The 16,877-nt window shown below is 40.4% G+C and overlaps 1 protein-coding gene across 7 annotated transcripts in view; it reads right to left on the bottom strand.

Annotated features, from left to right (window-relative positions):
- The window catches only part of csf1a (colony stimulating factor 1a (macrophage)), a 129,758-nt gene that overhangs the window by 37,715 nt on the left and 75,166 nt on the right, over positions 1-16,877 (bottom strand). For 6 of the 7 annotated variants that reach the window (XR_011992752.1, XR_011992751.1, XM_072715833.1 and 3 more), the window contains one exon: positions 73-118. The exons of the other annotated variant lie outside the window; for it this stretch is intronic. Coding sequence is in view for 4 of the 6 variants with exons in the window: in XM_072715833.1 (XP_072571934.1) it covers positions 73-118 (46 nt within the window). In the remaining 2 variants the exon portion in view is untranslated. The remainder of the gene's footprint in view (positions 1-72; positions 119-16,877) is intronic. 7 annotated transcript variants of the gene reach the window in all.

Genomic DNA, 16,877 nt, shown 5'->3' with positions numbered 1-16,877 from the left:
AATAAAACACAAAATTCTGATTTTATTATAGCTGTTTGGTATAGTTTTTGTGGATTTTCAGGTGGTACTCACCACATTGTTTATTTGTATTTCAAGCTCTGAATTGCAGACATTCGACCTAAAAGCAAAACAATACAATCCAGTTATTTTAAGTTCTATTTCTTGCCTGGCTGAAATACTCAATTACTCATATGAAATGCTATGTATTTCATTTATTTACTCAAATCAGGTAGCTTACATATAGCTTACCTATAGATATACACTATATTGTCAAAATATTGGGACACCTGCCTTTACACACACATTTAATGACATACATACATAGGCTTTAATATGAAGTTGGCCCACCCTTTGCAGCTATAACAGCTTCAACTCTTCTGGGAAGGGTGTCCACAAGGCTTAGATGTGTGTTTATGGGAATTTTTGACCATTCTTCCAGGAGAGCATTTGTGAGGTCAGGCACTAATGTTGGATGAGAAGGCCTGGCTCGCAGTCTCCACTCTAATTCATCCACAAAGATGTTCTATCGGAACAGGAAGGGGGCATCCCCAAACTGTTCCCAAAAAGTTGGCCGACGAGTTGAATGCTTTCTTCTCACGGTTTGAGATAAACAGCTCTCTCTATGTCGGAGATATCAACAGTTTAATCCCGGTGAGTGTGGACAGCGCCGGGCTCTGAAGCAGGTGAGCATCAGAAAAGCTGCGGGCCAGACGGGATTTCAGGACATATTCTGCGATGCTGCACTGATCAGCTGACTGGTGTTTTCACCAATATCTTCAATGAATCCCTAGCTCAGTCTGTTGTGCCAACGTGCTTTAAACGGTCCACCATAGTTCCCATCCCAAAGCAAAAGAAGCCCTCCAGCCTGAATGACTACCCCCCGGTGGCCCTAACATCTCTGGTCATGAAGGTGTTTGAAAGGCTTATAAAAAACTTCATCTGTTCATCCATCCCCAATTCCATAGACCCATTACAGTTTGCCTACCACCCGAACAGATCCACTGAGGATGCCATCGCACACATACTGCACACTACCCTCACCCATGTGGACAGTAGAAATGGAAATTATATAAGGCTGCTGTTTGTGGACTACAGCTCAGCCTTCAACACCATCATTCCATGTAGACTGTTCACCAAACTGAGGGACCTGGGTCTGAACTCCCAGCTCTGCAGGTGGGTGTTATATTTCCTCACTTGTAGACCACAAACAGTGAGAGTGGGACCCCGTGTGTCCAACACCATCACCCTCAGCACTGGAGCTCCTCAAGGGTGTGTTCTGAGCCCCCTGCTCTACATAAGAACATAAGAAATTTACAAACGAGAGGAGGCCATTCGGCCCATCAAGCTCGTTTGGGGAGAACTTAACTAATAGCTCAGAGTTGTTAAAATCTTATCTAGCTCTGATTTAAAGGAACCCATGGCTTTAGCTTCCACTACACTAGCAGGAAGACTATTCCATACTCTAACTACACGCTGTGTAAAGAAGTGCTTCCTCAAATTTGTTTTAAAATGTTCTCCTGCTAATTTCCTTATGGCCACGAGTTCTAGTATTTAGACTAAAACATGCTGTACACCTACGACTGTGTTGCCTCCAACAGCTCCAACACCACTGTGAAGTTTGCAGACGACACAGTGGTAATTGGACTCATCACCAACAACGATGAGTCAGCCTACTTGATGGAGGTGGAGAACCTGTCGGTATGGTGTATGTCCAACTGCCTCAGTCTGAATGTCAGCAAAACTAAAGAGCTGATGGTGGACTATAGCAAGAAGAAGCAGCGCTCCTTCTCACCCCTCCAGATCAACAGTGTTCCAGTGGAGAGGGTTGACAACATCAAATACGTTGTGGTCCTGCTAACTGAGGACCTCACTTGGCACTCATATGTCAGCACTCTGGTCACCAGGGCGAGGAAGCGGCTATACCACCTGAGGCAGTTGAGGGGATTTAGGGTCACTCAAGTGATCCTAAAAACCTTCTACTCAGCTGCTGGAGAGAGCATCTTGACCATGAATATTACGGTACGGTTTGGGAACTGTTCTCTAAAGGACCTCAAAGCCCTGCAGAGGGTAATCAGGGCGGCCGAGCGTTGTGTCAGATCTCCTCTGCCCTCCCTGCTGGACACCTACAAAAAAACGCTGCAGGTCCAGAGGTACTAAGATAATTAAGGACTCCTTACACCCCACAAACTGTCTGTTCCGCAGGCTGAACTCAGGCAGACGGTTCGTTTGCGTAATTTCCAGGACAGAGAGACTCAGGAAGAGTTTTTTCCCCTAGGCCATAAGGCTTTTCAATTCAAACTAATTTTGGTCCTTCTGTACACTATGTATGTTTGTACTGGAATGCACATACACTCACCTAAAGGATTATTAGGAACACCATACTAATATGGTGTTTGACCCCCTTTTGCCTTCAGAACTGTCTTAATTCTACGTGGCATTGATTCAACAAGGTGCTGATAGCATTCTTTAGAAATGTTGGCCCATATTGATAGGATAGCATCTTGCAGTTGATGGAGATTTGTGGGATGCACATCCAGGGCACGAAGCTCCCGTTCCACCACATCCCAAAGATGCTCTATTCGGTTGAGATCTGGTGACTGTGGGGGCCATTTTAGTACAGTGAACTCATTGTCATGTTCAAGAAACCAAATTGAAATGATTCGAGCTTTGTGACATGGTGCATTATCCTGCTGGAAGTAGCCATCAGAGGATGGGTACATGGTGGCCATAAAGGGATGGACATGGTCAGAAACAATGCTCAGGTAGGCTGTGGCATTTAAACAATGCCCAATTGGCACTAAGGGGCCTAAAGTGTGCCAAGAAAACATCCCCCACACCATTACACCACCACCACCAGCCTGCACAGTGGTAACAAGGCATGATGGATCCATGTTCTCATTCTGTTTACGCCAAATTCTGACTCTACCATTTGAATGTCAACAGAAATCGAGACTCATCAGACCAGGCAACATTTTTCCAGTCTTCAACTGTCCAATTTTGGTGAGCTCGTGCAAATTGTAGCCTCTTTTTCCTATTTGTAGTGGAGATGAGTGGTACCCGGTGGGGTCTTCTGCTGTTGTAGCCCATCCGCCTCAAGGTTGTGCGTGTTGTGGCTTCACAAATGCTTTGCTGCATACCTCGGTTGTAACGAGTGATTATTTCAGTCAAATTTGCTCTTCTATCAGCTTGAATCAGTCGGCCCATTCTCCTTTGACCTCTAGCATCAACAAGGCATTTTCGCCCACAGGACTGCCGCATACTGGATGTTTTTCCCTTTGCACACCATTCTTTGTAAACCCTAGAAATGGTTGTGTGTGAAAATCCCAGTAACTGAGCAGATTGTGAAATACTCAGACCGGCCCGTCTGGCACCAACAACCATGCCACGCTCAAAATTGCTTAAATCACCTTTCTTTCCCATTCTGACATTCAGTTTGGAGTTCAGGAGATTGTCTTGACCAAGACCACACCCCTAAATGCATTGAAGCAACTGCCATGTGATTGGTTGATTAGATAATTCTATTAATGAGAAATTGAACAGGTGTTCCTAATAATCCTTTAGGTGAGTGTATATTGTAATATGTTCACTTTACTGCACAACTTTAGTCTATATATCACCTCGCCATTACACTATATTTTAGATTGTATATTTAGATTATGTACTTGATTTGATAGATTGTATTTATATATTGTAATTTTCTTTTTTACTCCTACTTTACTTCTTACCTTTTTTTCTTCTATTTTTGCACAGCCAAATAAGGGTGACTCAGAGATAGATTTCACTGCATGTTGTACTGTATGTGACGAATAAATCTCCTGAATCTTGATATTGCTGAGCCTAGAGAGCACCTCAAAAAATCTTAAGAAGCTTCTACGAACATTGATTATTATTAATTATTGACTTGTGCTTGTTCATCTTAGTAACTCGACTGGATAATATTGATCCAGTTGATACCACTTTTCATTTTTAAGCCAGCAAAGACGTTTTGAAAAGTAGAATATAACAGCAAAACTATCAAAACAAATGTATATAAGTTGTATTACATGGCGAGGGAGTACTCATTGCGGGTTGCAAGAAGGCCAGCCCCACCTAGTGTTCCCACTAAATGGACAGCCTCAGCTATTTTTAATGATCTGAGAGTTCACTGCCAGAATGTAGTGAAAGAAATTCCGCTAATCTACAGGAAAAAAGTCATGGCAGTAAGTGTAGCTAGGTAACATTCATTACAACAGACAGTGCCCAAAACAAATGTAAATTAATTTAAAAGAAGAAGATGTAATTAGCTAGATGAGGGTTACCCAACCATTTTTACAGTGAGAGTTACTTTTGGTATACTTTTCTACTGAATGGGGTTAGCCAACAATGAAAAAAAGCATTATCCATTAATTTTCTCCAAAGACACCTGGAAACATATCACGATCGACCAGTCGATCTCGATCGACGGTTTGGGCATCCCTGAACTAGATCATTAAATCTATTATTCAATCATTCAATATGAATGGTATGATAAGTACAGTGGGACCCCTGTATCCATGGTGTCAGTTGTTCTCGGTTTACCACAGCCGAAACAGTGATGCTAATGAAGCCTTGTATGCCTTTTTACCCTAATACCATAGGATATGTTGCCAGAGGCAAAAAGGAGGAGATCTTTACATTCATGGGGGAAGATAGCCACCCTGGATTATGCAGTGACTTTTGTGCTATTCTGAATGATGCTTTGCAGTTATGTGTGTATGTGGTAGTCCATTAAAGTTTTTGATTAGGTAGTTGTGTCTGTTGTTGCTTTTAATGAAGTTTTAATGTGTTCAGTTGCTGTTTTTGTTTATTTCAGTATTTTATATGTCTTCATTTTGATATTAATTTATTAATACATTTGTAATTTGTAAAATTGTTTAAAAATAGACTTGCAGGCTGATTCCTTGTTTTTTTTCTGCTTGAAATATTTACTTGAATGAGAAATGAATGGGGTAATGTGTTAAAATATTGACTGAGTTATTTGATTCTGGTATCCTAAACTGTAAGTATGTATATAAAAACATCTGTAAATGTCATTTCAGGTTACAGAATGGAATGGGTTTTTTTAATTGGCTTGTATTGTTCACTTATAATTGTCATGACCTGCTCATACGATCCTCCTGTGTGCCACACCCCCTCATCAACCTCGTGTGAATTCCTGATTGTTCTCAGCTGTTCTGTGTTTCCGTTCCTTAGTTCTGTGTATTTAGTCTGTGTGCTAGCTTGTCTCCACGAGGTCTGTCATTAATGTTGCCTGTGAGTGAAGTCTGTGTCCCGTCAAGAAACCCTGTTTGCTCGCATCTATGGCTCCCGTTGCTTGCTTGCCTGCTTGTCCCAAACTCGCCGTAACAATAACATTGTCTATTGATTATGTTAATAGTGGACATTTTTATTTATTTAGTGTAACACATAAATTTGCTTATAGTAGGCTAATTGGCAATGCAGGTTTATTAAATAGTGGTTCTGTACAGTGGTTGTACATCCTGTGTCTGGGACACCTGGCCACTGGGACAACTTTTATGACATCCCATTCTAAATCCATAGGCATCAATATGGAGTTGCACCCCCTTTGCAGCTATAACAGCAGCCACTCTTCTGTGAAGGCTTTCCAGAAGTTTATGGAGTACTGTATATAAATGGGAATTTTTGCCTGTTCATCCAGAAGAGCATTTGTGAGGTCAGGCACTGATGTTGGATGTAAACTCAGTTCTAGTTCATGACAAAGGTGTTCGATGGGATTGAGGTCAGGGCTCAGTGTGGGTCAGTCTAGTTTTTCTGCACAAACTCACTCAGCCAGGTCTTTATTCACCTTGCTTTGTGTACTGGTGCACAGTCATGTTAGAACATAAAAGTGCCTTCCCCAAACTGTTCCCACAAAGCTGAAAGCATAGAATTGTTCAAAATGTCTTTGTAATGCTAAAGCATTAAAAATTCTATTCACTGGAGAGAGCTGCATTCATGAAAAACAACCCTATACCATTATCTCTACTCCCTCACACTTTACAGTTGGAATAATGCAGTCAGGCAGGTAAAGTTCTCCTGGCATCCACCAAACCCAGACTCATCCCTCAGACTGACAGTCAGAGAAATGTGATTTGTCACTTCACAAAACATGTTTCCACTGTTCCAGAGTCCAGTCCATGCTTTATACTACGTCCTCCGATGCTTTGCATTGTACTTGGTGATGTGAGGCTTGCATGCACTCAGCCATGAAAGGCCATTCCATGAAGCTCCCAGCACACATTTTTTTGTGCTGAGGTAAATGCCAGAGTAAATTTGGAACTCTGCAGTTACTGAGTCAGTGTTAGCGACTTTCACACATTATGCACCTCAGCACTCAGTGGGCACACTCAATTACTTTCTGTTGTTTTTAAATGCTTCCAATTTGCAATAATACCATTTAAATTTGATCGTGGAATATCTAACAGGGAAGAAATTTCATGATTTGACTTATTGCAAAAGTGGCATCCTATGACAGTACTATGCTTGAATTCACTGTTAACCACAGAACAAACAACTCTTTCACAAATGTTTGTAAACCTCACTATATGGCTAGATGCTTGATTTTATACACTTGTAGCAATGGATCTGAATGAAACACCTCAATTCAGTGATTGAGAGGTGTGTCCCATGTGATAAAAATTGATATACACTATATTGCCAAAAGTATTGGGACACCCCTCCACATCATTGAATTCAGGTGTTCCAAACACTTCCACAGCAACAGGTGTATAAAATTAAGCACCTAGGCATGCAGACTGCTTCTACAAACATTTGTGAAAGAATGGGTCACTCTCAGGAACTGAAGCGTGGTACCGTGAATTTTCCTCACTACTAAATATTCCACGGTCAACTGTTAGTGGTATAACAAAGTGGAACAACAATTGGGAACAACAGCAACTCAGCCATGAAGTGGTAGAACACGTAAAATCACAGAACAGGGACAACGCATTCTGAGGCGCTATGTGCAGAAGTCGCCAACTGTCTGCAGAGTCAATAGAGGAGAACGGTACTTGCCTGACTGCATTGTGCCAAGTCTAAAGTTTGGTGGAGGGCGATTATGATGTGGGGTTCTTTTTTATGGTTTGGGCTTGGCCCCTTAGTTCCAGTGAAAGGAACTCTTAATGCTGCAGCATTCAAAGTCTTTTTGGACAATTTCATGCTCCCAACTTTTTGGGAACAGTTTGGGGATGCCCCCTTCCTGTTCCTACATGACTGTGCACGAGTCCACAAAGCAGGTCCATAAAGACATGGATGAGCTGGTGTGGAGGAACTTCACTAACCTGCACAGAGCCTTGACCTCAACCCAACAGCACACCATTGGGATGAATTTGAGCGGAGACTATGAGCCAGGCCTTCTCGTGCAATATCAGCTCCTGACCTCACGTTGCTCTCCTGGAAGAATGGTCAAAAATTCCCATTAACACACTCCTAAACCTTGTGGACAGCCTTCCCAGAAGAGCTGAATCTGTTATAGCTGCAAAGGGTGGGGCAACTTCATATTAAAGCCTATGCATGTATGTCATTGAAGTTCATATGTGTGCAAAGGCAGATGTCTCAATACTTTTAGATTGTGTGTGTGTGTGTGTGTGTGTGTGTGTGTGTATATATATATATATATATATATATATATATATATATATACATATATATATATATATATATACACAGTATATATATATAATCAAACATTATGCCAGAATAGTGTTTTGCTACACGTTGTGGAGGAAGAATACAACAGAGACAAGGCAATGTGATGGAATGGAATGAACTATGGTAAATTTGTAACAAACATATCACAGAAGAGCAAAGTCCAAATCAAAAATATATAATGTTAGGAAGGGTAACTTCAATTGTATGAGATTAAAACTAGAAACTGTGAACTGGATGGAGTTAAATAACAAAACTGTTGAAGAGGCATGGGAATTTTTTAAAAGCACATTATTGAAAGTGCAAGAGGACTTCATACCTGTTTCCAGCAAGAATAAATCTAGGAAATTGCAACCTAGGTGGTTTAAATAGGGAAATAAAGTATAAAGTAAGGAGGAAAAGGGCTTTGTTCCAGAGATGGAAAATAACTGATGATGACATAATAAAGCAAGAGTATCTAAATCTACAGGGTGAGTTAAAAAATGACATTAGACGAGCTAAAAGGAATGTCGAAAGGAAGATCGCATTGGAGGCTAAGGATGACGTTAAAAGTTTCTTCCAGTATTTTAACTCTAAAAGAGCTCTAAAAGCTGAAATTACTAATCTGCAGGATAGTAAGGGTCTTATAATTGAAAACGACATTGATATAGTAAATGAGGTCAATGATAGTTTTGCACGGGTATTCACTGTTGAGGACACTAGTAACTTACCAGTTCTTATTACTAATCCAGCATCGTCTATAACTAATATATATATAACTGAAGCTGATGTTGTGCAAAGCCTAGCTAAACTCAAAATAAATAAATAGAGGATCACGTGACGCTTTCATGAACCAAGACGCACGTTAGCCGAGCTCCGCCATGTAGCCCTTCTTTTACGATTGTTTGACTTCCTTTCGTATATTTGGGGAGTTTTTTTTTTGCTGGCCATCGATTTCTAGATGGCACACAGTCGGAAACTCGATTATCCTTCACCAATATCCTCACCAATCAAGAAGAAAAATAAACCAACAGCCGCGGCGGACCGAGCAGACATGGAGGACAATATGGCGATTACCATAAAGCGCTTTGAGGACATTCTGAAAACCGAATTAGCAGCTATGCGCACCGAATTCGCCTCGCACATGACATTAATTCAAACTGTTTGCTCTAAAATTGACTTTTTAACGGGGGAACAACGAGAGCAGAAAAAAGTGATCAATGAACAAACTAGCCGTCTGGATGCTCTCGAGCAACAAGTGACCGAGCTACAAGATCGCAGCAGATGCTGTAATCTCCGACTATTAGGATTATCTGAAGGGGCCGAGAAAGATGACCCGACCGGCTTTCTGAAACGATCTTTGCCGGCTTGGATTCCATCGCTTGCGGGTAAAGATATCGAGATCGAACGCGCGCATCGAGTTTACTCCAGAGCTTCAACTGATCATTCTAAACCGCGAGTCTTTCTCTTTAAACTGCTACGCTACAACGACAGGAACCTGATTCTAAATGAAGCTAGGCGCCACGCTCCGATAAAAGCAAGCGACGGCGCGATGCTGAACTTCTTCCCCGATTTCTCTCCCACGACGGCAAGGAAGAGGAGCTCCTTCAGTGCAATACGGAAAGAATTGAAAGAGGCAGGTCTGCAGACCTTTCTTCAGTATCCAGCTACGCTGAAGATCATCCTGAAACATGGTGAAACTAAATTAATGCAATCTCCGGATGAAGCGCGTCAATTTCTAAACTCGCTTCCCGGCTCTCATCCTCCTAGTATGAATATGCGGCACTAAGGTTTGAGGATACCGAGTGACTCGATTTCCGATTTGCTGCTTTAGAAGTACCGTATATGTGTCATTCATCTACTGGAAGTTTCTTCACGTATTACCCCACTTTGCTACTCCTGTGAATTCGTAGTTAATCTGTTCTTTTGAAATAGGGCTGTTGGCGGTGTTCTACAGTGTTATACAGGTTGTCATGTTACTGTCACTGACTAAGACTAGGGCGGGCGGCAGCCTGGGGTTTGTGTTTACCCCAGTCTGTAAAAGTTCTATGGGCTGGGTTGTGTTTGTGTTAAAGGGTTTTTCTGTGAGGGAGGGATGGGTTAATGGTAGACTTGAGATTTTTAATTTGCAGTGGTATTACCTTATCTCATTCGTTCAGTCTACATGTTTGTTGGATAGTTATGGCTGAAATTAATATACTAAGTTGCAACATCAATGGCTTAAATGGCCCCCACAAACGTACAGGTTTCTTAGAATTATTAAGACGAAAAAAGGTTGACATTGCTTTAATCCAGGAAGCCCATTTGCTGAAGGATGACGTGCGTAGATGCAATAATAAATACTACGAGGTGGTTTCTTTCGTGACGACTGACAGTAAAACTAAAGGTGTATTGATAATTGTTAGAAGAAACTTAAATATTTCCATTTTAGACAAAACTGGTGATAAGGCTGGCAGAATAACTTGTATAAAGACTATGGTTGGGAGTAGGAAGATTGTATTTCTTTCAGTTTACGCACCATGTAGTCCGGATCCAACTTTTTTTTCTGAATTATCTTCTTATCTCACTGATCTAACTGACTTCGAGATAGTAATGGGAGCAGATATGAATGCTGTAATGTCTAATGATCTTGATAGATCTAGTGTCAATGCTTCTTACTCCCAGACTGTTTCTACTGAGCAACTTAACCGATGCATAGCCTCTTTTTCTTTATTAGATGCATGGCGCTTATTCAACCCTTCCCAAAAATCATATACATTCTTCTCAGCTAGACATAAATCATATTCACGGATTGACTACATCTTTGTCTCCTCTTCCTTGGCTTCAATGTTACTTGAAGTCGACATCTTTCCCCTTTCTATTTCAGACCACAGCAGTAATTTTTTAAAGCTTTCAATTACTGAGCGTCCTTCACGAGCCCCCAGATGGCGCTTTAATACTAATTTATTAAAAGATGAATGTTTTTGTGATCAATTCAGAAGTGAACTACGTGACTTCATTGACGTCAATAAAGGCTCGGTAGATGACCCACGGATACTGTGGGAGGCGACTAAAGGCTTCATAAGGAATTTCTCAATTTCATACGCTTCCTTTCGCCAGAAAATTCACCACAAAAATATTTCTGATATGGAATCCAACCTTCGATCATTAGAACAGGTAAATCAACACACTTTTTCTGATAGTACGGCAGTTAAAATTGAGACTCTTAGAAAAGAACTTAATTCGTTATATAGACGCAAGGCTGAATTTCTCATCCAAAGATCTAGACAATATTATTATTTTCAAGGTAGCAGACCTAGCCATTTACTGGCTCTAAGACTACGTAATAATGAGAAATTTGCTAATATTTCAGCGATAAAATCTCAAACCGGTGAGGTTCTGACTGACCAGAAGAGTATAAACGACACTTTTCGTTCCTTCTATCATGAACTATATACCCCCAACTCTAAATGTGAACCCACATCTTATACTTCTTTTTTATCTACTCTTAATCTTCCACATTTGTCAGAATCAGACTCTGAGTTCTTAGCTAGACCCTTATCTCTTACTGAATTAGAATCATCAATCCAAGCTATGAACAAAGGGAAATCTCCAGGCCTAGATGGCATACCAGTTGAGTTCTACTTGACCTTTTGGTCCAATTTGGGGCCCCTTATGCTAGATATGATGCAATATTCGATTGCTCGAGGGTCTTTTCCGCAAAATACGAACATGGCCATTATATCTCTTCTTTTAAAGAAAGATAAAGATTCTACTCTATGTTCCAGTTACCGCCCTCTGTCTTTGATTGGTACAGATGTTAAAATTTATGCCAAAGTTTTAGCCTGCCGCCTAGAAGGCTTTATGACTAAGCTTGTCAATCAGGATCAAACAGGGTTTATTAAATCTCGCTCTGCTTCAGATAATCTACGGAGACTACTTCACATAATTTCTTCATCTGGACAATTGACTTCTCCCTCTGCTATACTCTCTTTAGATGCAATGAAAGCATTTGACCATTTAGAGTGGAACTATTTGTGGGCAGTGCTAGACCACCTAGGTTTTAGTCGTAATTTTATAGATATGATAAAAATTCTTTATGCTAATCCCTCAGCTACCATTCTTACTGGTCAGATAAGTTCACAATCATTTCCGATCGGAAGAGGCACCCGCCAGGGTTGTCCTCTCTCACCTTTACTTTTTGCCTTGTCTCTAGAACCCCTTGCTCAAGCTGTACGTCAATCCGAACTTATACTTCCTATATCAGTTAGGAATACTGTACATCACATATCTTTATTTGCAGATGATATATTGCTTTTCTTAGACAATCCAGTTCTTTCAGTTCCCCACGTTTTAAATTTATTTAATCAGTTTGGAACCCTATCAGGGTACAGAATTAATTGGACAAAGTCATATCTGCTTCCATTAAATTTTTGTGTTGGGTCCACGACTTTCTCGGGGGTTGTTCCAGTGGTGCATTCCTTCAAATACTTAGGTGTAGATATCTATCCATCTCTACAGGATATTGCCTCTAAAAATTTGAATAACAATCTGGCTAGAGTCACCTCAGATCTTGCAAATTGGATGCATCTTCCTACTTCCTTCCATGCAAGAATTTCTGTTGTTAAAATGAACATCCTCCCTCGTGTTAATTTCTATTCCGTCATGATTCCTTTACCCCCACCAGTTGGCTATTGGAAAAAACTCAATTCAGCAATATCCCATTATATTTGGAATGGTAAACGCCCACGAATTAAACTATCTACTTTACAGCGTAGCAGATCAGATGGGGGCTGGTCCTTTCCTAATTTTAAGTTATATGCTGATTCCTTCACTCCCCATGCTCTGTCAGCCTGGTTTAAACCAAATGCGTCAACCTCATGGTGGGCTGTTGAAGAATCTCTTGTTTCTCCTCATAATATAAAGTATGTGGTTTTTTCTGGTATCTCACTTAGACAATGCAAACTTCGCTTTGGCCCTATTATAACACATTTTATTTCTACTTGGAGATCAGTGACCAGAAAGATAGAGCCAAATTTGAAGTGGCATCGTCATTCACCCCTGTTCAATAATTATAATTTTCTATCAGGCAAATCCCCATTTTACTGTCCTCAATGGATCAAATGTAAAGTAAATTCCTTTGGTGACATCTATGATGATAAAGGCCTGAAGTCATTTCAAGATATTAAGGCTCTTTTCAATCTACCAGGAACCTCCTTTTTTATGTATCTTCGCATTAGATCAGCTCTTCGCGCATATGGAGTCCCCTGGAATGCACAATTGCCTATACATCCCTTGCGGAAGGTTATTCTTCCCACTGAGAACTCTGTTATTGCTGCTTCGGATATCTACTCCTTTCTCTCCAAAAACTCATACAAACCATTATCAATAACAACTGTCTGGTCTAAGGATATCAGTGGTGACATACAAACTTTATTCTCTGATAAAATTTGGGAGACAATTACGTCATCGTCAAAGAACCCAAATCATCAGATGATTCACTGGAAATTACTACATAGATTCTATCTATCTCCTTTAAAACGTTTTTATATGCATGTGTCACCTTCCCCGAAGTGTAATCTATGTCCGCAGAGGGCCCTTGGCACATATTTACATTTTTTTTGGGAATGCTCTGCACTTTCTCGTTTCTGGTCTCAGCTTGCTCATGACATTTCACTCTTGTTAGAGAAAGATGTGGTGTTGACTCTGGATCTTTTTTTTTTAAATAATTTTTCTGGATTGGCTCTGTCACAGCAACAAAGAAATCTACTTTTAGCTGCTTTCACTGCTGCTAAGAAAATGTTGGTCAGTCGCTGGATTCCTCCTCATTTGATGTCTAGACGTGTGTGGGGCTTATCTCTGCTCGACATTGTCGCTTTGGAATTATCTACAGCCCACATCCATGGAGCAAAGACAAAAACTTTAAAGACCTGGACTGCCTCTTTTGATATTGTTAAATCTTTTGTTACCTCTCTCTGACGTACAGTTTACTTTGTATTGATGTATAGTTTTTTTACTTTTCTTGTGGTCGAGTATTACATTCTGTACCATTCTCCACTGCAATATCCTGTATATCCTCTGTACTGAATAAGTCTACCGGGTGGGTGGGGGGTATGGTATTAGTCTTAAATAATATACTGTATTCTCTACCATTCTGAATTGACAATAAAATAATTGTTAACAAAAAAAATAAATAAATAAATATCAGGGCCCTGATGGCATCTTACCTATAGTGTTAAAAGAGATGAGGGATATTATTTGCCGACCCTTAACTTTACTGTTTCAAAAATCCTTATCTGAAGGTGTGGTACCTTCTGATTGGAAGCATGCCAACATAACGCCCATTTTCAAAAAAGGGGATAGAAGTAATTTGTCAAACTATAGGCCAATCAGTCTAACTTGTATAACTGCTAAAGTTATGGAGGCTATAATCAAAGAGAAAATGGTAGATTACCTGGACTCAAATAACATTTTGAGGGATAGCCAGCATGGATTTAGGAGAGGTAGATCCTGTTTAACAAATCTGTTGGAGTTTTTTGAGGAAGCTACTCAGGAAGTTGATGATAAGAAGGCCTATGATGTCATCTACTTAGATTTCCAAAAGGCTTTTGATATTGTCCCCCACAAGAGGCTCTCACTTAAACTCAAAGCGACAGGTATTTTAGGAACTGTAGCGACCTGGATTGATAACTGGTTAACGGATAGGAAGCAGCGAGTAGTTATAAGAGGCTCAATGTCACAGTGGGCCTGCGTTCATAGTGGGGTACCGCAGGGTTCAATTTTAGGACCACTATTGTTCCTAATTTACATAAATGATATAGACACCAATATATACAGTAAACTGGTGAAATTTGCAGATGACACCAAGGTGGGTGGTGTAGCAGATACTGAACTAGCGGCTCAGCAGCTACAGCGGGATCTTAATTTAATTAGTGACTGGGCCGACACCTGGCAGATGAAATTTAACGTAGACAAATGTAAGGTACTCCATGTAGGGAGCAGAAATATAAAGTACAGGTATTTTATGGGACCTACTGAAATAAAGGTAGCTGATTATGAGAAAGACCTTGGTGTGTATGTTGATGCTTCCATGTCTCATTCTCGCCAGTGCGGGGAAGCAATAAAAAAGGCCAATAGGATGTTGGGGTATATCTCCAGGTGTGTGGAGTTTAAGTCAAGGGAGGTAATGCTAAGATTATACAATTCCTTGGTGAGACCTCACCTAGAATATTGTGTGCAGGTTTGGTCACCATATCTTAAAAAGGACATTGCGGCCTTAGAAAAGGTGCAGCATAGGGCCACAAGAATGATTCCTGGTCTTATAGGAATGTCATACGAGGAAAGGTTAGTTGAGCTAAATCTGTTCAACCTCAAGCAAAGGAGACTGAGGGGGGACATGATCCAGGTCTATAAGATTCTAACAGGTTTGGATGCTGTTCAATCAAATAGTTACTTCAGCATTAGTTCAAATACAAGAACTCATGGCCATAGGTGGAAATTAGCGGGAGGACATTTCAAACTGGATTTAAGGAAGCACTTCTTTACACAGAGTGTAGTCAGAGTATGGAATAGTCTTCCTGATAACATAGTGCAAACTGAATCCTTGGGTTCCTTTAAATCAGAGCTAGATAAGATTTTAACAACTCTGAGCTATTAGTTAAGTTCTCCCCAAGGAGAGCTCGATGGGCCGAATGGCCTCCTCTCGTTTGTATAGTTCTTATGTTCTTATGTTCACTATGCGGTGCCACTTTACAATGGCTACCCATATAAAAGGTTTATGGATAGTGTATAATCTGGTTATTACACTGAATGTGACTTATTAATAGACAAATTTAAACAAGTTATAACACTGTTTTCTTTTTATTAATGAGTTACTACCATTTACAAGTGGTAAAAGGCAGCCTTATTGTAAAGTGGTACCCACTTTGCTTAATGACATTTGCTTTAGCTAGCAATAATGCCTTTGAGCTGTATGGCAATAAAAAGGAAGAAAAAGAAGAATAAAACAGTTGACAAATCAGGAACCGAAAGGCGGGGTTGACCATGGCAGTTGACAAATCAGAATCTGATGGGCCGGGCTGGCGATAGGGAGGAGCTGCCGATGGACAAGGCTAGCCCTCTTGCAACTTGCAATGAGGCATAATTGTATAAAGGCAGCTAAAAGTTCACAAAATGTCAACTAAAAAGACAACTAAAAGATGAACATTGAGAATTTTGAGATGAATGGACAAAGGAAAATGCATTCCCAGCTACTTCATCAGATTTCTCCTTGTGCTCAATATGCCAGGAGACAAATATATGTACCATATTTTTCGGACCATAAGACGCACCGGACCATAAGACACACCTACAGTAGTTGTAGGGGAGGGAAATGAAGAAAAAAAAGATTCTGAACAAAATAGTGTCCTACAATATTTTACGTCAACCATGTACAGTGAACAGTAGTCAACAGCTGCATTAAGAACCATTATCACTGTTATTAACAAATAAAGTCAGTAAAAAACAATAAAAGTACAAAGAAACAAGGAGACACTTCAGTAACAAAAAACTTTCATGTGTATGAATGATCCATTGACACCTGGCCACATCCCTCCCCCCTTTTATGGCGCTGATGGGGATGTATTTGGATCGTGTTTCATCGTTGCGTTGTTCACCAAATTACCATGCGAATGCGATTTGAATACGCGCTAATGCGGCTATTTAGAATGTGAATAGCGATCTTCGGTGACAGCGCTACTACATGCCCCCGATGCAGGTAAAACAAAGTAAGGGGACATAGTTTAATTTTTTGCCGATTTAACCTAATTTTAAAAACTGTAATACTTCCGACAATGGACGTTTTGAAAAGAAGACAGATTACGGATTTAGCCAGCGTTTTTTCATGATTCTACATTAAGATTTCAGCGAGAGATAAACTGAAATAGACGCGAGAAGTACACTGCGTCGCCAACTATGCATTCGACCCCAGAGGGTTAAAGCATGTGAGCAGAGCAATATTCGGACCATAAGACGCAGTGACTTTTTCTCCCCTCTTTTGGGGGAGGAAAAGGTGCGTCTTATGGTCCGAAAAATACGGTATACAGTTTAATCCCGTTATAATGGACTTTAAGGGATCTGGCAAAACAGTCCATTATATCCAATGTCCATTATATCCCGAGTTGCTGTATGCCCAGAACACAACTACAGAACACCATTTACTCATGCCACACCCCAGCAGACACACTTAGTATAGATTATTATATTGTCCATATAGT

Source organism: Paramormyrops kingsleyae, chromosome 8 (genome assembly GCF_048594095.1).
Source record: "Paramormyrops kingsleyae isolate MSU_618 chromosome 8, PKINGS_0.4, whole genome shotgun sequence".
Lineage (NCBI taxonomy): Eukaryota > Metazoa > Chordata > Actinopteri > Osteoglossiformes > Mormyridae > Paramormyrops > Paramormyrops kingsleyae.
Note: the sequence above shows the minus strand (reverse complement) of the source record. Positions and strands in the feature narration are given on the sequence as shown.